Source organism: Amphiura filiformis, chromosome 1 (assembly GCF_039555335.1).
Source record: "Amphiura filiformis chromosome 1, Afil_fr2py, whole genome shotgun sequence".
NCBI classification, from domain to species: Eukaryota; Metazoa; Echinodermata; class Ophiuroidea; order Amphilepidida; family Amphiuridae; genus Amphiura; species Amphiura filiformis.
The window spans coordinates 36,812,762-36,838,283 of record NC_092628.1 but is presented as its reverse complement, the minus strand read 5'-3'; the positions used below and the strand labels follow the sequence as shown (position 1 = coordinate 36,838,283).

The 25,522-nt window shown below is 41.3% G+C and overlaps 1 protein-coding gene across 1 annotated transcript in view; it reads left to right on the top strand.

Moving 5' to 3' along the window:
• Positions 1–395: 395 nt before the first annotated feature.
• Positions 396–25,522, top strand: part of LOC140146444 (CLIP-associating protein 1-like) — a 181,108-nt gene continuing 155,981 nt past the window's right edge. Inside the window, 2 exon segments of the mRNA XM_072168303.1 lie at positions 396–535; positions 13,559–13,865. Of these exon segments, the coding sequence (XP_072024404.1) occupies positions 13,683–13,865 (183 nt within the window). The 5' untranslated portion in view covers positions 396–535; positions 13,559–13,682.

Below are 25,522 nucleotides of genomic sequence, written 5' to 3'. Positions count from 1 at the left end.
TCAAAAGGTAAAAACCGCAACGTTTGAATAAAAAAAAATTGGGAATATCAGTCTAAATGATTCAATACTTTAGGTGTCGTGGATGAGATAATTATTTTGTGTATGCCTTTTTTGTAAACTTTGGCAAAACTCGACCGAGTTTTTAATACTATTGGTTCCTCTTGCTTCCATGGTTCATCCTTGCAAAGTAGGAGATGGTCTGATTGGGCTCAGTCTGATTGGACTCCAGTTAGGCTTTACGCCATCATGTGGTGTGGATTAAATCATGATAATGGATCCACTTTTTGTTAAACTCTGCACTAGAGTATAGCCTTGTACTAAGCTGTTACCTTCAGCACTGGAAAGCGTAGGTAGAGCTGTTTGCTGCAGAGATTTATAGATCCCTCTTTTCGAGTGACGTCACTTGTTTGAAATTGATGAGAGAAAGATGGCGGACTGTCCCGATTTTAGTAAGCAAACAAAAACACTGGACTATAATGGATAACATACTAATTTGCAACCCATAACGATTGATGGAATATATCTGCCAAGAAAGGTAACAACATTTTCTATCTCATCGTGATGATCGGGCGATGACTACGTCTACTGTTATATCAAATTATTAGTGGTACATGTGTACCGAACCGTGTGAAAAGCATGATTGGATTGCAATGAAAATGATTACGGTACATACAATACGTATCCATGAATCATGATGTACCTTACGTACAAACGGTATACATGTGATGTTGTATTTTGCATGATTGTCAATTTATTAATAACAAACCGTTGCGTAATTCTAACGTCAACCTATTAAAAAGCTGGTATTTATTCAATTTTAACTTTTTAATTTTTATTTTACCATTCATCATGCATTCATGGCATCATGCATTCTTCATTTCATTTCATTTCACTTTAGGTTCATAGTAATTTAATCATACCAAGGATAAAAACACAAAAAGTACTTTTGCAGGGACGGATTTAAGCAGTGGCCCGGGGCCAGCGGATTTTGCGTCGGTCCAGTAAACTTCCAACAACGCTGGCCCGGTGGGCCACTAGATTTTTGAGCCAACACATATGAGACATGATGTCACCTATAATTTATCAGTACGACAGCAACTTAGCTCACTTCCGGTAATTTTTACCGGCGTGACCTTTGCTGTTACGTAACGTAAAGTTGTAAATCAGGTGGCAAATGCAGTTTTACAGAAAACATCAAAAAATGGAATACACGAGTGGTTTCTCCTTCATTTCCATATTGAGCCCATAGATAAGATATGAAACATGAGTATAAGGCAAACAGTAACGTGTAAAAGTCCAATTATTGTGGAGAAAATGAATGTTTATTGTGCGCGAAGTAGCCTAAAAAATGAGAAAAAATGCATGTCACGATCACCAAAATGGTTATATCTGCAACTATGCGCCAACGCCGGTCGTATGTTTTTCTGTAATGATAGATATTAGCTAAGGGAGTGTTCATTAATACTTTGGTAGGGGGGCTGGTCTTCCTCCAATTTTTGCTCGAAAACTTTTTGACCCCCCTCGATGGACCGCAAAACTTTTTTGCCCCCCCTCTTTTGACAGACAAAACTTTTTTTCCCCCCCCCCCCCCTTTATTGTATAACAAACATACTTGAAAGTGTTGTTTCCAGTATGGTAGGCCTATCTGGGTCACATGTCTTTGAGGGAGGCAAATGTTTGAAACATTCCCGCAGGGACAATTGCGCATGAAATACTAGCACAAGAACATTTTCATTTTATACTTAATTTAGATTTGTCCCAAATCAAGGTGTTTATTTGATTTTACAAGGATAAATGAAATAGAGGATTTATTTGGAGGTTCATAGGCACATCAGCATAATTTGGATCCGTGGCTATTATGTTAGTAGAAATGCGCAAAAAGCGAGAAAAAAATTTGGCCATATTGAAGCTTGAATGGTCAAATATTGTTAAAATTGGAACTAATTTATGCAAAAAGCTAAAATGGTCAAATATGAGATTAATTTGGTCACACAAATGTACACAGGTATCAGTTTTGGCCCCAAAGACCATGGTACCTGATGGGCCTGTGCCCATTCTGCCCTATGGTAAATCTACCCATGGGCCTATGTGTACAAAATAATTTTGCAATGAGAAATAGTAAACTAAAGTGTGCAGTTTACTTACGTGCAAAGAAATCCAATTTATTTGCAATATTTTTTTGATTTAGTTGTATGTTGATCAGATTGGTACCGGTACCGTACATAATCATATTTGTAGCCTACTTTGAAGAGATATAAAATTCTATGATAAAAATTGTCAGTATTTCATAGACTAACCCAGATGTTGCATGTTGCTGATCATCTTTAATGTTGTATTAATTAATAGATATGTGTACACTAAGTGCCATCATTTTTTTCAAACAAAAGCATTGAAAACCATAACGTGCCCATGTTAAAAGTGATATAAAGGGTCTCAATGCGCGCGAAAATTTTGGGTTTTGAAGAGGAAAACTTTTTGGTCCCCCCTTTCCTTCCACCTAAAACTTTTGGTCCCCCCCCCTCTTTTAAGGTCCAAAACTTTTTTGGCCCCCCCCTCCCTTTTTACCAGCCCCCCCCACCAAAGTATTTCTGAACACTCCCTAACTTGAGCTTGTATTAAATTTTCAGCGAAAATGATTGGTGGAACAATCGAGTCGTAGGTTGGAAAGTTGCTTTTAAACGGTTTCCCCTCGCAATCGTGCGTGTCTATAAGTGACCAGTGTCAGCAGTAAAAATAACAGCCGGCCTTGTCCATATAATCGATTAATAATTGTCAGGATCGTCCAGTTGACTACAGTACCGGTAATATTTATTTATTCATACAAAATACTGCCCTGTCATACAAAATATCGAAGTCAATATAAAACGTAATTTCAAGCCATTTGACTGAACTTACAAACAGTTTATAAAAGATTATTGTTGAACGAGACACTGAATTAGAAATAACATTGCAAAAGATACGAGAATAAGTTAGCAGGTTGTGATGGTCTAGTGGCTAAGTCCGTGCCTGAAGTGCGTGAGGTTGGAAGTTCGAACCCTACCATAGCGGGTTTTTTTTTGTTGAAAATATTTATGATATTAGTAAACAACTTTCAGGAAGGGTTTCTGATCATTTGAAGCAGAAATAATGAGGTAAAATGAAAGAAAGCATTTTTTTTATCTTGACTGCTTGTGGTGTTCTATTGAAGATAATTAAAGTTACTCTAGACAATGAAACGCTGATTCCAATTATGTGTATGTCTGGGTAGGGTGTAAGAACGGTGTAAAAATTACAAATAATATTATGCCAAAATATCAGGATTGAAATCCGGAAATTATGGCTGACGCTATCTTGTTTTTTTTTTAATATGTAGGCCTCACGCGATAAAGAAAAACATTGCAAACGTGTTGCATAGAAATATTTTAATTGATCATAATACTGACGGGCCTACACCATAGGCCTAACAGAACAAGAGAGAAAAAAAATCGAAATGCTGTAGGATTCGAACCTTCAACCTCTCGCACTTCAAACCACGGCGTCAACCACTAGACCATCACAACCTGCTGTAACATACTCGTATCTTTTGCAATCTTACATGTATTTCTCATTCAGGGACTCGATCAACAATAATATTTTTAAAACTGCTTTTAAGTTCAGTCAAATGAGGTGATATTACTTTTTATATTGACTTCAATATTTTGTAAGTCAATGCAGTATTTTACTTGAATAAAGAAATATCACTGGAGTCAACTGGACGATTCTGACGATTATTATTCGATATTGACAAGGCCGGCTGCTATTTTGCTAGTGACACTTGTCACTAACGGGACACGCATGCGATTGAGACACGGGCCGCTTTTGAGAGTAACTTTCCAACCCACGACTTGATTGTTCCACCAATCATTTTCGCTGAAAATTTAATACAAGCTCAAGTTAGTTAATATCTATCATTACAGAAAAGCATAAGACTGGCGTTTGCTCATAGTTGTAGATATTAACCATTTTGGTGATCGTGACATGCAATTTTTCTCATTTTCCCGGCCACTTTGGACATGTTCAAGCTTCTTTATTTTCAATATTATTCAACTTTTACTCGTTTTTTGTTCTTTGCACAAATGTTTGGTATCTTCTCAGTGATCATGGTACACAATTTAAGAAAAAAACGACCCGTGTCTCCCATTTCTGGAGCTATTTCGCTAAAACATGTTTGCCGGCCAAATTTTCAACATTTAGTTACGTAACCCGTGTTCACCAACCCGTAAAAATTTTCTATCGAACAAAAGGGGTCACGAAGTTGCCGTCATACTGTTATATCTTTATTCAATGATTTTTCGTACATTTATATTCTTATTATTGCATTGCCGGGGTTGCATTGCTAGCAAGTTGGAAATAGGCTATACGCCATCCGGTCGCATTTTACGGCGCTACTACTTCCGGCTCCAAGCTCTTTCGTTTGGGCTGAATAACACAACATTTTGCATGCACACAGGCAAAATTCTACATGCACAGAGCCAAAGTTACATGTACAATCTGTGCATGTAAAACCCCTCTAAATCACTGCCATAAATATACCAAATAAAGAAAACAGCTGATACGCGGAGTGCGCGCCCGTGCAGTTGTACAACATTTATGCTCGGCTAGTAGGCCTAATTTACTAACGTTTGCTCTGATTGGTTCTCACTATCTAGGAGTGTATGAAAGTAAAATTAAGTATTTCTTGGCCAAACTGGAACATGTGTGTTGCGTCCATGTGCCATACTAAGCGTGTAAGCAGTATGTAAGGCGCGTGTATGCTTTCTTCTGTACTTTGCTATATTCGCGTGTGTTTATCGCAGAGCCACTAGCGTTTATAGTGTTCCAGTTTGGCCAGTTTGGGGGTACTTTATTTAGGTATGAAAGGTGAATTCAAATAAATTGCCATCAAACTGCATCATTTTATATCATTTATTTAAAGCCCTTGAGTAAAGAAAGCCAAAACTGAAAACCGTTTTGTCATAGCACTTTCCATTTATATTATTTTTAAATAACAAAGTTGCATCTTGTCAAAACATTCAGCCAACAGCCCAACACTTGATGAATCAATTGCAAAACAAAATGTAGTCTCATGATAGAGCAACTTTTCTATGGAACTGCTCTAAAATTCCATGTGCGATTATCTCATCACAAAAATAAATTATATTTGGGTCAAGTGAAGTATAGGCAACATATTTATGCAGGTTTCCTTCCCAAATCTTTTCTTTTAATTTTCTATGTAAAATTTGTATTGTACTTGATTTGGCCTTTGGCCTTTGGCTGACTGGCAAATGTGTTATCTAAGGTTTGCCTGTGATACCTACTTGATTAATTTTACTGTTGTGACCAAGGGTGAAATTAAGCGGGTCCAGACGGGAGCCGTTTGGTCCCCAGAAACTCTGCAGTGGCCCCTGGTTCCATCTCATTTGTAGTTGACCAGGGGACACTTTTCTCACAAAACTTGCCCCTTCCATAGTGAACCAAAAATATAAAATTTTAAAGCAAATAGTGCTTATATTTAACCCATCCAGCATTATCAGCATATCTTTATTTTTATTGGCCCCTTGGTAATTGGAAGTGGCCCCTGGTTTCTTCAAATCTTGGTGAACCAGGGGCCACTTTTTTCTGCCGAAGTGGCCCCTGGTTCAAGTTATCTTATTTTCACCCTTGGTTGTGACTATCCATCATGCAATGTCTATTTTAATTTACAATCATGTTATCATGTTTATCAGCAGCCGTTGTTCATAAGACAAATATTATGGGAGCAGATTACACAAAATTTGTGTTTATGACCTTTGATATTCTTTTGTCAGGAGCAACAAGTCTTTCAATTCGCGCAGGTGTTCTTGACCATCACCATGTTCCTTGCATTAAAAAAATAAAATAAATCAATGGACATGAAATATTATTTTAAATATGATTAAATTATATTTAGTTTGAATAATTGTCAAAATCACTACATTGTAATAAATGTTATCATAAATTTTTCTTTACCAGCCAGTTCTTCCATACTATTCATTTACCTACCGTACTTGTTAATCATAAAACATAGAATAAAATTATAAATGTAAGCTTTCATTTAGTAGGCCTACATATCATATTTGTAGCTATACTCAAAGATTTAAAAAAATCAATGTTTTCGCAGAAGTTGCACTTGAATCAAATTGCATGCGACTGATCTTGACACATGACCGATTGGTTACGGGTACCAAAAATTTTAGACGTCAGTTTCTAGATGCATCATGGATCAAAAGCAATGTAACCGGAAACCAATATTATTTTGTTTGGCCTAACCTGTGCATTTAAAATCAGCGATATTTTAGTTTTTATTCTAGCAAGTTTAGCAACAGTTTTCCAAGTTTACAGAAACTTCAATGGTTTATGGCATATGGCTAGAAAGTTGCCTTTGGAGCTTCACTGGTTGTGATTAATTCAATTGTGATGCTACCAAAAATGTACCAGTGTTAACAGCAATCTATCATTGAGAGTCATGTCATGTGGACTCACTAGTCACTACACATGGTACATCTATATTATTGTGTAGGCAGAACTACATACAGTTCTTTATCTGGTTATCATTTCCTCAGAGTTTTTATGTACATGTACCAGCTTCCGGGAAATGCAGGGCATACAGAAAACATCCTGTCAGAAAAACTTTCAAGGGACCAGTGTCTGCCTTTATACAGTCCAAGTATATAGGGATGGGAACGTTAAACGCTTGTCCGTTAAACTTTTTGCATTTGCGATACACCGTACACGCAAGTCATTTTCAACGTTCAATTTTCCATTCAATGCTAACCAACAGTTAAAAGTAATCTGAAGACGTCCTTAATAATTTACATTAAACTTGCTCAAAACATTCATTCTTTTGAACAATATAATATGTCATAATAATGCATAGTTCCTGACATGATAGGGCTGATTGCCTTCGCATATTTTACCTCATGTACGGTGCCATCGGTACTAGAACCTGTAAGAAATTCCTGTTTTGTGAGGTGCACACCACACCTATCTTGTATCATATATCATGTACAAATGTACCGTATTTCGTCGAATAAACGCCCCCGGGGGCGTTACATTTTCCCAAGGGGGGGGGGCGTTTATTAGAGGTCATTTGTAGCACGACAATTCCCGTTAAAATCATTAGGTAAGCTTAAAAGTCACGCTAAAATGACGAACTATGAACTTTTGGCACTGACCTTTGGTTCACTTCCGGTGTTCCGATGCAGATTTTCGCCAATTATTGACGCTATTATTGACCATGTGGGGAACTTGGTAAGCTTACTACACAAGATAGCATGGAAATATCGGAACTTTTGAAACATCTTGGTTGAAAAAAGTGGTGGGGGCGTTTATTTGAGGGGGGGGCGACTATTTGACGAAATACGGTATGGACTAAAATAGCATGTTTTTGTCAATTTTTCCAATATTAGGCTGAAAATGGTACTTTTTTGTAATTTTAACAAAATTTTCAGTGTTTGGAAAGTGGGAACTTCACATATATTATGGATATATTATAGTACTTTCATTTTAAGCTAGTTGTAGATCCACTGGTAGCTCGGTTTCCATGGCAGAAGCAATTATATCGTCAATTTTACTACTTTCAATGCAGCAAAATCATTTTAGTCATCATTTTACTGCATTGAAAGTAGATAAAATTGCTGCTACCACGGTAGCGGGCATACTAGTGGACAGGGTTTTCTTTAAGCATTTTGCTGAAAGGGTATTTTCAATTTTTTTTGACCCTTTCAATTGTGAATTTTTCCTCTGAAGGAGTCAAAAACATTGCCCAAGGGGTATTTTTATAAATACTATTTTTGAAGACATTTTTAACAATAGGCCTATGTGTGTTTTTGGAGCCATAGATGTAGATTTTTTGCCAGGGGGGTGGTCCATACAATCATCCCCCCCCCCCCAATGTTGACGCCTGTATGTGGGTTTCTGACCAAATTAACCTCATATCTGGTCAATTTAGTCCCAAAAGTGCAAATTATTGCGCGCTTAGTGCGAATTTATTCCACTTTTGCACCATATTTCAACAGTTTAGCTTCAAAATGGTAAAAATGTTTGTACCATAAACTTATTCTTTCGCCAAAAGGTGCTGGATTCACTATACTTCAAGACATTTTTTCACCCCCCCCCCCAAGTCAATAAGAAATATACGCCACTTTTTGGAGCAGTGGCGGATCTAAAGCAGTCAGAAGGGGGAAGTAAAAAACTTGTGCAAAATGAAGACCTAATTGAAGCAATTTGGTGGATAATTTTGGCACTATCAATGTGTAAAATTTTAGTTTAAAAAGCCGAACATTTGTGAAATGAGCAGTCCATGGAGCCTTTCGTGGACGGCAACTTTTCCCTATTATGGTAGGCCTACAAATTGTGTTAAACATAAATTGGCAAATGTCGAAAGCAGAAGTGAAAGTGGCCGTTTGTTTATCAACTACGCAGGGTGATGTTCCCCCCTCAGGGAAAATTTGTAAAATGAAGACCTAATTGAAGTGATTTGGTGGACCATTTTGGCACTATTACTGTGTAAAATTTAAGTTGAAAATCCGAAAATTGTGAAATGACGGTCCATAAAGCCTTCGTTGTCACGTGTTCCCTTATTAGGCCTATAAATTGTGTTAAACATAGGGCGTAAATTGGCAAATGTCGAAAACCGATGCGAAAATGGTCACTTGTTTATCCACTAGGCATGGGGGTGTCTGAGGGGGATGTTCCCCCATGAGAGGGAATATTTTGCCAAATTAAAGTCCAATTGAAGACATTTGGTGCATCATTTAAACAAAAAAAAGGACCCGAACCCAATTTGCAAGATTTCAAACTGACCCTCTACAATTTTACTAATCACTAAAACATGCATGGATCGATGCTGACAAAATGTGATGGGCCCTACATATCGGGAGTAGGTCCTAAATGCCAAAAGCCGAGAATAAATGCACAATATCGGTGTTTCTCTATTCAAATCTTGCAATATCTGAACGCGTGACGTTTTCAAGATTTTGTGCTGCGTTGGACTTTGGGACTTTGGATTTGAAGGAGTCAGCAAAGTGCCTGAACGCGTAAATACGCGTGTTTTGTGCGTTAAAGAAAACCCTGCTAGTGGATCTTGAAATAGCTTAACATTAAAGTACAATTACATGTTCATATTATTAAGTGAAGTTCCCACTTTCCAAAAACTAACGAGTTGGTTAAAATGGCCATAAAGGACCATTTTTGGGTAATATTGGAAAAATTGAACAAAAACATGCTATTTTAGTCCATATGTGAATTTGAAAGGGCCATAGATCAAAAACTATAGGTCACAGACATTCACCATCATTAACTTTTTTGTTCAGAATAACTAGGTTGACATATTGACATATTTTTGAAATCAATAAAATATATTAATTTTTTTCCCCATGCAAAAATTACATTTTTAGCTCAAAAATGGCCAAAATAGCACAAAAATATGGTTTTTGCCATTTTTTTATATTTTAGAGTTGTGCTGTGACATTTTTATTCACCAGTGTTAGACATCCATGTGATATGTAACATCTACAATAGAAATGAAATTTCTACTCAATTTATTTTGCAAGTTACAGCTATTTTAATATTTGACATTTTTGGGCAAAAATGGAAAAAATCATGAAAAACTCATTTTAAACCCCAAATAACTCCTAAATGTGCAAAGTAAAACGTGGGAACTTTTTGGATACTAATTCAGACATATCTTTACTCTTGATTTGTTGTGTTTTCATGTTCTGCCCAAGAGGGGACTACAAAAGTGGAAAACCAAGGGCCGTAGAGATGCATGGCCCATAGTCTATAAAGGCAAGACATCAATGAATCTTAATATAAATTTATAGATTTGGTGTAAAAACAACAGTTTTGAAGAAAATCCCAAAAAAGTGAGTTTTTGGCAATATTTGTTCGGTACATCATAACACTCTTTCCAAAATATTTTATTTTGTTTTTATCTCCATCTTGAGGCTCCATTCCAAAAACGTTTTTTTAGTTTTTGATATTGGCCTTATTTTTTGAGATATTGACCATATAAGGCATCAAAATGAACTTTTTAAAATTCACAAACGCCTATTTGCACAAAATGATGTCTAAAATCGGAAATAGACCAAAATATGAAAAAATGGGAAAACCGTTTCTTGATTCGATCATGCTTCATCACGATGATCATATTTGCTTACCTATAGATGCTGTATTTATTGAGTTATCGTGTACCTAAATCGTCATTTTACCGAGAAAATGAACATTGAAATAATGGCCGTTGAAGTTTAAAGTGGTCACATTTTGCACTTGGATCGGAGCTCACGAGGAGAATGCGGCATTTCTCATTTTTCTACCTTACATTACATGAACGTCGGGCAAATACTTGAGAAGTTTTAGCGAAATCCATTCATAACTTGATATTTAAATCGGGGGAAAGAACTTGAAAAAACCCACATTTTATCAGCTAAAACGGAGCCATTTGACCACTAGGTTTTTGTGAAATCAGTGCTTCCGTGGTGTTTCCATATTGATGCGCTGCGCATGCAGATAAGCGTCAGCGTATCATGCGTAAGCGTATTTGTGCGTTAACAAATTGCGCGATACGCAACGCGATGCGTTGTTGTTAAAGCGTGTACCCTGGCTGGTACAACAAAGATTTTCTTTCTTTTCAATTTCAAACACGAGTGGAATAGTGAAATAAAATCCTTAAAATATTGCAGTTGGAGTTTACAAATCTGGATTTTCATTCCTTGTATTTATAAAAAACATAACAAAGTATAAACATATTAAAAAAACTCAATTTCGCGAAAGAAACAATGTCTATAGTACACAGCCGCGTTAAACGCAAGCATCACTGATGCATTTAAATGTTTGAGAAAATAAACGGAATAACCGTCCCTAAACTAAGTTTATTTTTGTTTCATTTTCTGTATTTCACCAATTTAAGTGACTAAGTCACTACCGTACAAGTATGTGTATGTCACCATACTAGTATGACACAATTTACAATGTACGCATGGATCCCATAACATGAACACTGATATTGGATCATCTGTCATAATACAGAATTTGATTCTTGTTTTACCTTGACAATGCAATGTTATCATCATGTGAACTGTCTTGAGGAGCAGCACTGTACAAAGTGTGATAATTCCACGGTATTCATTTCTTGTGATTTGAAGTGTTTGGACCTTTTGCGGTCTCATGATAACAAACAGAAAATACATTACAGCAATACATCACTTGTGTAATGTTTATGACTAGACTGTAAAGAAATGGCTGACATGCTCATCTGTCAGGATACAGTACTTAGAACTTTAAAAAGCCACAGCGAGAAAAAACAGATACTGTAGAAATCAGGCTTTGAGTTTAAAAAAATTGAGGGGTGTGATAAATAGCACACCTCAAACTTGTGAGGAGTGTTATTTTGTGAATGATGAGTGTGATTGTAAGCTTTAAGATTAAGGAGTGTGATAAATCACATTTAAGGAGTGTGGACTGGAGGAGTGTGATCGCACTCGCACTCCTTCAAACTCAAAGCCTGAGAAATAAGAGTATAAACTGACCTGGTATCAGTTGTAGTTGTTGTTGTAGTCCTAAATTCATGACACATAGGATGGCCCAGGGGAAAGTTCGCCCATCTTTGCAAGACTATAAATCTATGCCTTCAAGGTGAAAACCTAGGCCTAAAAAAAATTGTTTGATTGGCATTAAAAATAAATTAGGGTAGGTAGGTATGGATTTTTTTTATTACGTTTAAAGCTATAAATTGCTGTATAAATCCTTGGAACTTTTTTTCTTTTTCTTTTTTTAAAATTTGGTGTAACTGTAAATTAAAAAAAAAAAAAACATTTTGGAAAAAAAAAAAAGTCTGTGTCGGGCCTATTTTTAGGACAGGTCGGGTTACGCCAATCAAACAATTTTTTTTAGGCCCTACTCATGTTACCGTCTAGTCATGGTCTGTCCTGCTGTCTGATCTTTCCCTGGAAATGAGGTTTTTCAATTTAGGCCTTTAACCCCAATATATTTTGCAAAATTATTTGTCTTAAAAGTACGAGAACAAAAAAACAAAAACTCCTACCGGTACTTGTTCTATGTACATGTATGATCATAAAATCTGCTAAATTCTGCCCCCATAAATTTAAAAAAAAGTATAGTATCTTTAATTATAATAGCAAGACAGAGTTAACAAGAATTTGTCTTTAAAAAAGACAAGTTCACGGATCAGGTGTATAGTACATGTACTTTGAGCTACTTTAGTCTAACATTCAATATTCATATCTAACCTACTCTGCACTTATTCAACAATAAATAAGTGATATGAGGCTTAATAATGATACCTGCGTCTTGACTCTGGAAAACAATATTTTTTAAAAACCTCATTTTGCATTTAGTTTTTTAAGCCACCTTGGGAGCCACCTACAGGATCTCGTTTTGCATTTAGGTTTTTATTGCGTTGCAAAGTAGCAAAACTTTCTTTATACATGTATGGCCCAATTTGTGCCTGGAAAAGGCTATCCCCTCTTACAACCTATTGACAGGTCTGATTTCTATAATGAGGTGTCACCGGGTTTGCAAGAGATAATAATACCAAATCTAAACACCATGAAATATACCACATCACAACCAAGCTCACATTGGGGCGCCCATTCCTTTTTAAAGGAATTTTATTAAGTCACCTACTACTAGTACTAGGAAACAAATTTGGCTATATCTACAAAGAAAATTGTATCTTATCACAAGTAAACAAAATAATTACACAGCTTGCTCTTGCTAGCTTTTGTCAGGGTCCAGGGATATGTATGAACACCAATATTATACAGGTTTATAGGCCTACATATGGGTTATTAAAAGAGTCAATAAACATTAGCTAACATTCAATTAACTATAGAGTATAGATAATGACTTAGTTTTGTGCAATGTAGTAATTTTCTGAAGTAAATCGCTTGCTGCACAGTTTTCTATACAGAATGATACGTTTACTTTGTAATCAGGCCTGGCTAGTTTTGATTAACCAATCAGTTATGTGTATTGTCAGCATGTGATGGCTATAAGCCAATTGTAAACATGTTTCTAAAAAAGGCTAAAAAATTCCTACTCCTGGACAGACTCTTTTCCGGGTTAGGGCTAATTAGTAAGTTGTCATGTGTGGCAAGATTAGATAAAGGCATACAAACTAGGGTATGAGATATTAGGAATTATTTCCTAGCCTCTTAAAGCACATGGTTGGTGGGCTATATAGCTATTCAAGACACAGGATATGTAAGGGATAAACTGTGCATATGAGATGTGGGTGCAAGTGGCATCATTTCACTGCCGTGAAAAAAGACCAATAAAAAGAAGTACAGTATTTGTTCCATTAATAATGGCCTGCATGCCCCTATAAGCCCACCCAGTAACTTCACTACACATGATCCTTATCATTAATGTGCACCATGTATCAAACTCAACTATTTACACATAAAATCCATATTTTGTTTTATTTTTACATAATATATATGCAGTTTATAATGTAAAACCAGATATAAACCTGATCATAGCGCAATTGAAAATTTTGTATTGTATCCATTTATTTTTGCAGATGCCATTGAAAAACAATTCCTGATTGATCGTTCACAAAAACACCCAGTGCATTGAATAGTATATAGTTGGAAAATAATCCATCCCCATTTTGCAACGGTAGCCGGGGAAAACATTGAATCAGCATGGCAGAGAGAACTCTTGATGACATCGCTAATGATGTCATGAAACCAGACACAGTCTCTCGTCTGAATGCTGCACAAGAACTACAGGACTATTTACAGGACACATCCAAACCAGTTTACTGTGAGAACTTTGACCGATTGGTGGATGATCTGGCTTCATGGGTTAACAGTAGTAATTTTAAGGTAAGTTGAAAAGTGTAAAAGTTTAAAATGTGTCCAGATGATTTGTAGTGATGGATTCAAATGCTTTGATCTACACAGCTTTGATCTACACTTCAGAAGACTTTATAAGTGTATTCAGAATGACACTGTTGATAGTAAAATCCCTTGTCCCAGCACATTTGTACGTACATTGCAACTCTTGTCAATTTTATAAACCAAGGGCAAGGAGGCACTTCAGGGTCCACAGCCTCATCTTCCCAACTTACATGTAATCAAAATCTTTCATACCAATTACCAATTACCATCAGGACATACATGTTTGTGTGCATAATATTTCTTGCGGATTCATTAGTTACAAATTAAAGATCTTCATTCTTCAGCACAAAATTACAATACAATAAAAGGGTCTATGATATTTTAATCCTTTATGCTGCTTGGGATTGTCTGTAGGTCATGCAATGCTTTTATGCCTCTTTATCATAATGATTGGTATAGTGTGTGTGTTATCCTTGTCATTTTTGTTTGTCTGTTTGTTTGTTTTTGTTTTGTGCCATTTGCAAATAACGTGTGGCTTATTTATTTACTTTTATTTGCCAAGAGGATCTCAGTGATAGAAACTGCAAACAAACCTTTGAACTGTGGCCTATGGACATTAATGGTGACCAGGGTAAAGCTATTGGATTGGGCTAGGAATTTAACTTAGGGAATTAAGGCTTCTATCAAAATTAAATCCCCAGTGGTTTTACAGTATTGTGGCTTTTCTGAATACAGAAGATATTGGATGCTCTTTTCTTTTTTTTAACTGGTGACATCAATTGGTGTGACACTTACACAGTAATTTATTGCATTTACAAAAGATCCCAATTTATTTTCTGTCAGTCACTTCCGATTCAGTCAGTCACTTCAGATTTTCCGAGATCATATGAAACTTGGTGGGTATCAGTCAACATTTAGAGTCAAATTTTTGGAAGGTCATTTTGGGGTCATCCAGGGGTCAGCTGAGGTCATATTAGTAAATACTGTCGTATGGGCATGAAACTTGGTGGGTACAGTCAACATTTAGAGCCAATTTTTGGATGCTCATTTCGGGTCAGCAGGGGTCATCTGAAGTCAATTTAGTAAAACTGTTGAATGGGCATGAAACTTGGTGGGTACAGTCACCATCAGCCAGGTAATCGTGCCCAGCCGAGAACCGCCAAATACGGGTAACCGCCTAGTTCATTTTATTCCACTACCAATCACATGACCCAAATTCAGGTCAACTCAACTTGTGTTTATTTTCAAATCTTGCATCCTGTAATGTGGAGGGTTGAGAGCCAGAAAGCCTTTAAACTCACAAAGGTTTCCTAAGTTGTGAATTGCGGCTTTCTTGTTCTCAACCCTTGATGTATGATCGTATGTAACACCAATTATCATAGATCTTAAATAGACAACTGCTTCAGGTGAATTTTCAAAAAATATAAAAAACTGTCCCAAAGGTCCATGTTCTCTCCCATTTAATATCTGACCTAAGAAAAAACAGGTCCTACTTTCCATACTCCATTGTCTTCTCTCAGGAGATCTTTGTGTATTCCTGATTACTATACACTAAGTGCAAATAAAGTCACTAGTATTCAAATAAGAAAAAATCAGAAATTGAATAAGATTTAAGCAAGACTAAGATTTTAAGACCAATATGTCCTACTCTTTGATTCAAAATGTGGTACGGTACATAGAATGTAACGTGTTACCAGTGTGCAGGCTACTAAGAAAATGTAAAGAGTAGAATCCTGTGCAATGAATGACTGGCCAATGGTCATAATTATCTTATCTCCCTACAGTCCATTTGGCAGGAATAACAGGAAAATATTGTACACAGACATACAGACTTCAGAAGTTTATTTTTTCAAGCTCTAATAGATTATAGTCAATTGGTACTCAGTTTCACAATGAGGTTCTATTTTGCAGTTCATTGTTTGCTATATTTTGACAAGTGCAATTATGTACAGGTGAGGGACCATCTGAAATGTTTTTTGAATGAAGTACAGTTTTGTATGACACAGTACAATGCATGCCATCCATCGAGACTACACTATGTACAGGATTCCTGATGATGGAGTACCTTCGCTGTGCATACTTTACAGGTACTACCATTGCCAGCCTGCTACTACCGAGTACCCTAGCCTATGGTGGCCGATGATGGTACATCACCAAAAGTACCAACGTAAGAGTCGAGCTGTCAGAGCTGGTGACTTTGCGCCCATAGATTTTTCCGCGCAAATAACACAATCACATATTCCTAACAGCCCTAAACAAAGTCCATGGGCAGGGGTGTATAATGTGGAGGCAATACTTTCCCCTAAAATAAGATACATTTTGTACTACCCTCCTTCACTGCAATGAAGGTGGAAAATGATCTGAAACTATCATCATTACATTGTATGATTCTGGTATGGTGTATGCTTGATTTGTTAGTGGCATACCTTAGGCCAAAAAAAAAAGGTTTGTCTCAAAGCTCATGAGAAATTTAAAAACAAGTGCGAAATGCCATTTTTTTTTTCTGATTTTCGCCATTTTTTGTGGAAAAACTATAAAATTTATTTTTTTTTTAAATAAAATTTTTTTTGTGTCAAATCGTGCGATTTTACAAACGCGCGCGCAAGCTTTGAGACAAACCCTTTTTTTTTTTTTGCCTTAAATATTCTTGAGGGTTGTTGACAATTTGTATCCAGTCCTTAAGTTAAATATTGTGCCATAGTACGATAAGAGTGCTGCAAGTACTGTTCAAGGGTTTGAAATGTGGTTAAAATAAGCATGCTTTACTTTACAGTCTAGGACACATAAATAATTTGATAATTTTCTGCACAAATTGTACCATTCATCATAAATGCAGCAGGATATTTCTAACAATTTAATTGATATCAAGATAAACAGAAATTTTAAACAGTTCTCTCAACAAATATTTGACTTACTTGAAATTTTAAATTGATATTTTAAATTGTTATAAAAACGTAGATAAGGTGAAAAAAATCTGAAAGGGCTGACCTTTCAAGTAGAGTGATGGGTCGGCCGGCCGGGCATTTTTTTAAATATTTTGTTTTTCCTGACGGCTAAAATTGCCCTAAAATATCACCAAAATGTGACAAAAAAAAGATAGACTCAGTACACCGGTCGATCTTACCGTTTCCGATGTTGATTAAGATACTTCTTGCATCGATCCCGAGATGCGGAAAAAACCAATAGTCATTTTGTCCCACATAAATGAATAAATAACAAAAACCCCGATCCCCGGTGGACTCACCCAAAAGGTGACGTCACACCATATGATAAATCCTTATCCTCCTTGGTCTCCGACTGACACAGACGTGCCTATCGATTGTTCATAGCACTGTGTATCAATTTCTCGACCAAGGCGAGATATACGGTTGTAGTTTCACACCTTAGGTAAAACCAAACCGGTATTGTTCGACTGAGGATAGTTTTGACGGCATTTTCTGGCGAAAAAAGTGACAAAAAGCGATCCAAAACTTAGCTACATATCGTGCCTCCGTTTGTATCACGGGACACACGAGCAATTCAAAATGGCCGCTCGTTGGCGCCATTCATTTTGTTTCCCACGTAAAACAACCATTGCAGCCTGTAAGTTACAATAGATGTTTGTACATACACATTGTATTTCATGTACGGTAGGTTATTGTTGCTATGTTAGGGTGATTACTCTATCGTTATGTCTTCATTACCGTCCAATAAAGACGAGTTAATCAGATATTCATACGGTGGGGATTGGTAGGGACCCGTCTGACATTTTAGTAATAAAGTTAGCCAGTCCTTACTTTACCACTAACGTTAGCGACCAGCCTCCGTGCTCAGGTTTGCTTACTGGGCTTGAGTCGCGTGTTGGGGGGGGTAGTGCCCCTCCCTTTTCTCCTCGCCTCGGCCCTGTCGGGCTTGCCCTTCCCTGGTGACGGAGCGGGACCCACACCCGCTCTGTTTCACCCACAGGGAGTGCTCACGATCTTCTAGATGTCTTTCTTTTGCTTAGGACTCTCCGAGTTCCAGCTTGCGATTGGGATAGGCTCCGTCGCCATCGCCATAAGGCGAAGAAGAAATCTACCAAGGGCACTGGTAAGGTCGACACGGTGGATTCTGCTGTGACAGCCCCTATGGGTCATGGCAGGTCTGCTTAAGGGGCTCCGGTCCCCGGACAAGCAGGCGGTTCCTTCGGGACTGCTAAGCGCGTCCAAAGGCTCAGCAGCCAGCGAAAGCACTGACTATACGCCGGAGCAAAGTAGCAGGCAGCAGAGCGGTAACCACCAGCGAAAACCCTAGCGGGTTTTGCAGCAGGAGGATACCAGTCGACACGGTAGATTCTGCTGTGACAGCCCCTATGGGTCATGGCAGGTCTGCTTAAGGGGCTCCGGTCCCCGGACAAGCAGGCGGTTCCTTCGGGGACTGCTAGCGCGTCCAAAGGCTCAGCAGCCAGCGAAAGCACTGACTATACGTCGGAGCAAAGTAGCAGGCAGCAGAGCGGTAACCACCAGCGAAAACCCTAGCGGGTTTTGTAGCAGGAGGATACCAGTCCTCTAGCGAAAATCCTCACGGGTTTTTAGCAGGAGGACACCCGTCTGTTGCAGGCATATCTACGGGCTCAAACAGCCACAGTAGTAGCCAGCGACGGGCAGCATGCAAGGGCACCCCGGGCTTGCCTGGGTTGAACCCTAGCATGCATGGGTTCAGCAGAGACGATACCGCGGCTAACGCTGTGGGTGTAGTCTTAGCAGAACCAACTGGGGTTGTCACACGGCAGCGTTCCATGGCGGGACCGCCGAAAGTGATACCCTGGGCCCTAGAATAGCTGCTGGCTGTCCACAGGGACTGGCTGGCGATTATTCAGGGGTTGGGCTCGCAGTCTCTCACGGGACAGCGACCCAGGTGCATTCGTGGCAGCTACAAAGACGCGAGCTACGGCTTGACTTCAGTGGTAGCCGCTATGCACCCGCCCATAGCTGCCGTGAGTGGTCCGCCACACACAGCGACCTTGGGCGAAGCTCTAGAGGGTACAGTAAGTAGCTTGAACAGCCTAGCTGATCAACAACCCACTTACGTCCTCGAGAGCCAGCGGAGCGTGGGTGATCCATTACCGTCAATGGGTCAATTACCCTCTCTTGATCGATCACTGTCAAATCCACAGGGCATCGCTCCATTGATTGACGCTGCCTATTCAGGTGGCGCAGGTGATTGATCGGGGTATCTGCGCTCAGCTACCCGTGGTACTAGGCAAGCTCCCTCTAGCCAAGGGACAGCGGTATAGCGGGTACCCATACACACGGCTTGATCCCCTTGCGCGGGGAACGCAGTGAGGCATGGGTACAGTGGTACACAGCCGGGAGCCCTCACGGGCACCCTACGCTAGTATGCGGCGCCGGTACCACGCCAGCACACAGCTTGATCCCCAAACAGGGAACGCGGTGTGGCGAGGGTACAGCGGTCCACAGTTGGGAACCCTCACGGTACCCACGCTGATACCGCACCGGTACCGCAGCACCGCTTTAGTCGCCACAGTCTCTGTGGCAACAAGGGGGAGGCGGTGCTGGTACTGCAGTACCATGGGGTTACCCTGGTGGCGGATCCTTTCAGGGTCAGCTGCCGGCTGGGTATGCCCGTGGTACCCGCCGCAGGGTGTTTCTTCCACGGCCCAGCACCGTGGCAAGTGTCGCCTAGCGATGGCCACGCAGTACCAACATCAGCTGTTGACCAGGCCAGCCGGCATGGGGCTAACCCAGATCTTGATCAGGGTAGGCCCCGTGCTGCGAGCGCTAGGACGAGGGCTGCGAGAGCATGCGGACCCAGTGGTGCCATGGCGGATACCTCAGGGTCTTGCGGGAGTACTCCCTCTTCTGCTGGCAGGTAGTCGGCGAGCCACACAGTGGTTATGCCTTCTTACCCGCTTTCAGATGCCCGTCCTCAGTTACCGTCATCATCGGAGCATGATACGGATACTGTGGGCGAGGAAAGGAGTCGGAAGCTGAGTCCGTAGTGACATCACTACAATCTCCTTCCCCGCTGCCCCGCGAGGGAGCAACAGCACTGATCTTCCTCCGGACACCCCTAAGGGGAGTCCATGGAGGAGGACCAGGGATCCTTTCAGTAGGATGCTCAGCTGCTGCTTCCTCACAGGGGACGCCTGCACTCTCATTCCCGGCAAACCTCACGGGTAGATATCGTGGGGCTGTCGAGCTCAGTAGAGCTATGACGCCGCGTGCTTGCACGCTTCCTCTGCGTGTAACGCGGGAGGACCACGGGACCTACCTGAGGGGATCCGAGAGGGACCCAGATGTCGTCAAGCGTATCACGCTCAGACAGCATCTGAGCTCTTCCGCGAGGTGAGCCTATTAGCGGTGCTAACAGCTAGCCTCAACGAGAGCTCCATGGGCCTAGCCCATAGGGTGTCCACTCAGCGCCGGGGGGAGGGGCCTGCCACTCCAATCGCTCAACGCGATGGAAAGGCAGGGTCCTTTTTCTCTTTGGATGCTTCTGCGCTACGGTGGAGGACCGTGCAAAGAAGCTACCAACGGGAGCACTCTGAAGAGGTCGGAAACTGCCATTACCATGGGTAGGAGCTCCGACTTCAGCAGGCCGTGCACCACCAACAGTACCCGAGCCCACTACCTCTGCAGCACCCATTTCTGGGAGGCGCAAGGGTAGCACAGGAACAGCTGGCAAGCCCCGAAGGAGAGCAAGCGCTCTTCCAAGGGAAGCTAGGCAGAGCATTCCTGGGGGCTCAGCGGTTTTTCCACAGGGGATCTCCCAGTGGATCGCTGACCGCTTATGGCTTTCACCCAGAGGTGGGAAACCATCTCTTTGAGCGCCTGGGTATGGTCAGTGGTGAGTGGGGGTTACAGACTGGCAACCCAGTCTCCCCACATTCGTCTGCACATTTCAGAGGTCCACAGTAGTGCCGTCAGACGCCCCCCAGCGGCGGGCCCTACTGACATGGATCACACAGCTTCTCTCGAAGCGGGCGATTGTCCCGGTCTACCCCCGTTCTACGGGTGATCTTGGAGCCATTGGCTCCAAGGAAGACGGCGACGGAGCCCCATCCGAACCGCAGGCTGTTGAACACGTTCTTCAGGCCCAAGAGGTTCAGAATGGGGACTCTCGCCGCGGTGCTAGCCTGCCCCATCAGGGGCATGGGAACAGCATCGCTAGATCTCTCGGACGCCTATCTGCATATGCCAATCGCCTCTCAAGGTCGGAGGCATCTGCGCTTCTAGGTACAGGATCAAAATTACCAGTTTTGATACCGCCATCCGCCTGTCCATCTCTCCCAGGGTGTTTAACACTCTTGGTCAGAGCGGTGGCAGCGTACCTGAAGCACAGGGGTGTCAACATCAGTTGCTACCTGGACGTTTGGCTCATATACGGACGCACTCCACTGAAGACTACGGGTCTCATGGGGTTGATAGTCCTCAGGGTGCGGGACCCTGGATTTTTGATCAGCTCAAAAAAAGTCCAGCGTGGTCCCGACGCTTGAGACACCACTATTTGTAGGGGCCCAGATCACCCTCACGGAGGGGTTCGCGGTGCTCTCACCCGAGCGGGTGACGAACATGGTGCGGTGTGCCTGACTCTTGGCCGAGTCTCGGGCAAAACCCGCTGTGGCATGGATGAAGGTGGTAGGCCTAATGGCCAGTATGGTAGACCTCGTACTGTACTGCCGTTTCTACGTTAGGCTTACCCAACTACACCTTCTAGCCTGCTTGCAGGCCCAGTCGTCACCCCGAGATCCCTCGCGGTTCCGTTGTCGGAGATCGCGCGAGAGGAACTCTGGTGGTGGACCCATCAGCCCAATTTGACCCAGGGTGTCAGGTTTCCTGCACCCCGGTATGTCACGTAGTGACGACCATAGCGCCAAAGCGGGGCTGGGGGTCCACATCCACGGAGACTCCGCCTCGGGCCTATGGGGGCCATAGAGACAGAGTTTCACATCAACCTCCCTCGCTTACGAGGAGGTGATCGTGGAATCACATACCGTTGTCCTGACGGATAACACAACTGTGGTAGCCTACCCCAACAGACAAGGGGACTCCGGGCCACCACGATTGAGCCTGCATGCACGACACCTGATAGGGTGGTGCAAGTTCAGGCAGATTACGATGAGAGCGATACACATCGCGGGCGTCACCAGCATCCTCGCGCACAATCTGTCACGAGGAAGGGTGTCGGGACCAGCAGAATGGTCCCTTGCTCGCAGGTCGCTCAGACGATCTTCAAGGGATGTACCACCCTCGAAAGATCTGTTCGCATCTCATCGCAATCATCCACTGCCGGTGTACTGCTCAAGGGTCACGGACCCCCAAGCATTCACCGTGGACGCTCTGTCCATAGACTGGGGAGGGATGACAGCTTATGCAGTCCCTCCGATCTCACTACTCATGAGGGTGGTGGCCAAGATCGGGTGGGAAGACTGCATTGTCATTCTGCTAGCGGCAAGGCCGCTGGCACTCCCCGAGGTACCAGATCTACTCCGGATGCCCGGAGCGGAGGTACCCAGTCTATCACTAGAGCACCTGCAGTTACCTGCATGGCCCTTACCAGGGAACACGCAGCGGAGGGATACTTTTCATCAGAAGCTGTTTTTCTCATCGCCGGGGCTAGACGGAAGTCTACCCTCCGTACGTATAGCCAGAGTCTGGCTCCATACTACGCTTGGTGCAATGAGACAAATAGCTCTCCCGCTAGAGCCTCTGTGCTGCTAGTTCGGAGTTTCTGACAGAAAAGTTCCAAGCAAGACTTCAGCGGGCCACTGGGGCCAGCTATAAGTCAGCTGTCCTCTCCATTCACCGAGGTTTCGAGACGGGTCGACTATCATAGCCGATGGTTACCTTATTAGTCTACGCCCGACGGTATGTTCAACAGTGTCTACCAAAAAGGAAAGTGATCCTCCTAAGGGATCCCAACACAGTCTTAGATTACTTTAAGGGTCACCCTTTTGACCTTCCGTCCAAAAGCGACGCTTAAATACGTAACTCTCAAGATGGCTTTCGGTTTGGCGTTGGCTTGGACGGCGGTGCTGAGTTGCACACGGTCTCGAGGTTAGCTTCCGTGTTCACAAACACTGGAGCGACACTGTTGCGGCGCTCTGTTCTCGTGACTACGAACGGGCGCGGTGCATACCGACATTCGTCCCTCTCCAATCCCCAGGGTTGGGCAAGGTTCGGCTGAAGCCAAAGATAGGCTGGGGTGTCCGATAAGGCGCTGCAGCACTATTTCTTCGAACACAAGCCTTGCGAGGGACTCACGACCGCATTCATCACCCTTACAGAGTTTTCGTCCAGCCGCTGTCGCAATGGCTGGTCCAGGTGTTGGTGGGGTCCGGGATCGCGAAGGTTTCGCGCCCCACGACCCCACTCGACACGAGCTATCTCATCATCTTGGGTATACCGTTCGGTTGTCCCTTGAGGAGATCTAGCAGGCGGTGTCCCGGAAGCCACCTTCGCCCTTCTCTACGATACTTCCGTTTACGTTAGTAATCAGAGACGGGCGGGAGGTTTACCGGGACATTGTTCGGCGATCATAATACGGTGGTGTACGGGTACCAGGTTTTCAGACTATACAGAATACTCAGCATGGTAAGAACCAGTGTCGCTATTCTTAACCACCAAACTTATTAAGTAAGGAGGTTTATGTCTGTGATCGCGTGGTCTTTTTTGTTTCCCGACCGTTGGGGAAAATATTTTCTGACCTCGCGAAAACCATCGTTACCGCTCCCGATCCCTGATCAGATGCTGACCAATCTTGTACCTCCATCCGTCGGTTACTTGCTAGATCGATCTTTCAGATGTTGATGCAAGAAGTATCTTAATCAACATCGGAAGCGGTAAGATCGACCGGTGTACTGAGTCTAGTCCCAAACAGAAATGTTTGGTAGACTCATAACCGGTGCGATCTTACCTTTCCGATGTTGATTATCCCGACCTGCCACCCCCTACAAGTTTGGTCCGGTAGGGGATCCCAAGTCGGATAAGGGACGATCATATGGTGTGACGTCACCTTTTGGGTGAGTCCACCGGGGATCGGGGTTTTTGTTATTTATTCATTTATGTGGGACAAAATGACTATTGGTTTTTCCAGATCTCGGGATCGATGCAAGAAGTATCTTAATCAACATCGGAAAGGTAAGATCGCACCGGTCATGAGTCTACCAAACATTTCTGTTTGGGACTATTTTGCAAACATAATTTTCTAAAAATGTTAGATTGCCAAAACCAAAAATGGCAGATTTTACATGATTTTAGCCAAAAAAATGTTTAAAATCTCTGAAAATGCAATTCTGTGTCGGTCAGGCCCATAGAACTGTGGCGGTGTTTTGGGTTTTTTAAATTGTCACCTAACAGGTGATGATGCAGCTGAACCAATGTTACTTTCATTTCTATCCTATTCTATAGAGAAAATGTTACTTTTTTGCCCGAATATTTTAAGTTGTTTACATCTACATGTAGGTAAAGCGTGTGTGCATATATTGCATATCCACAGCGCAAAGGGCAGCGCAAATCGCAGAAAAACTGTAACCTTGTGTTATAGCTCTGCACAGAATGTGCAAACATGTCTGCGTACTGCATTCCATATTCAATCGGAGCACATTACACATTTTGACAATCGATGGGTCAGGATTGTATTGTAAATGTACATGTACAGGCACAACACAGGAATTTTGATTTTGAAAAAGTTTTCCGGGGGGGGGGGCAATTTTGTGAAAAGTGGACTTTCTTCCCAAAATTTGGATGCACAATCAATTTTTCCCCTCATATAGAAAGACATACTACATGTACAAGAGAAGCCCCTGAATCAATTTGCAGTTGCACACAAAAATATTCAAAATTATAAAGATACTGGCAAGTTAAGCACTACATGTACAAAGCTTTATTTTTTACTAATATTTGAACAAGTCAGTTAGCTACAAATTAGCTTAATAAGGGTGGTCTTAACCCTGGAATTATGGAAACTTTCGGGCTTCATAACTGCTAAATTATTAGTCTAAAGGATATAAAAGTATACATTTTTAGACTGGAAATGACTTGCTGAATTCATCTGTGAGGTCCAATTTGGGCCAAAATGCTCATTTTTGGAGAAAATCCCAAAAAACTAGATAAAAATATCTAGGGACTGTTTTTTTAATTTTTTTGAATTCAGACCAACTTTGAGAAATTTGCACCAAAAATGGTCAAAAAATGCAAAATGTCAAAAAATGCAATTTGGTGAAGTTGGTCAAAATTCAAAAAAAGTGAAAAAATGGTCCCTAGATATTTTTATCTAGTTTTTAAAAATTAATAAAAAAAAAAAATTTTGGCCAAACAATTTTTTTGTTAGGTTGACAAAAAAATTTGGGACAAAAAACCGTTTTTTTGGATTTTCTCCAAAATGAGCATTTTGGCCCAAATTGGACCTCACAGATGAATTCAACAAGTCATTTCCATTCTAAAAATGTATACTTTTATATTCTTTAGACTAATAATTTAGCAGTTATGAGGCCCGAAAGTTTTCATAATTCCAGGGTTCAGACCAACCTTAAATTATTTTTAAAGCTTTTCAGCAAAATAGTTTTATTTTACCTAATGAAGCATTAAGTGTTCCAATTACAGTAGATGTATATTGCTGCCTCCCATTATTTTGCTCCATACTGCTAGTCTCAGCATCCA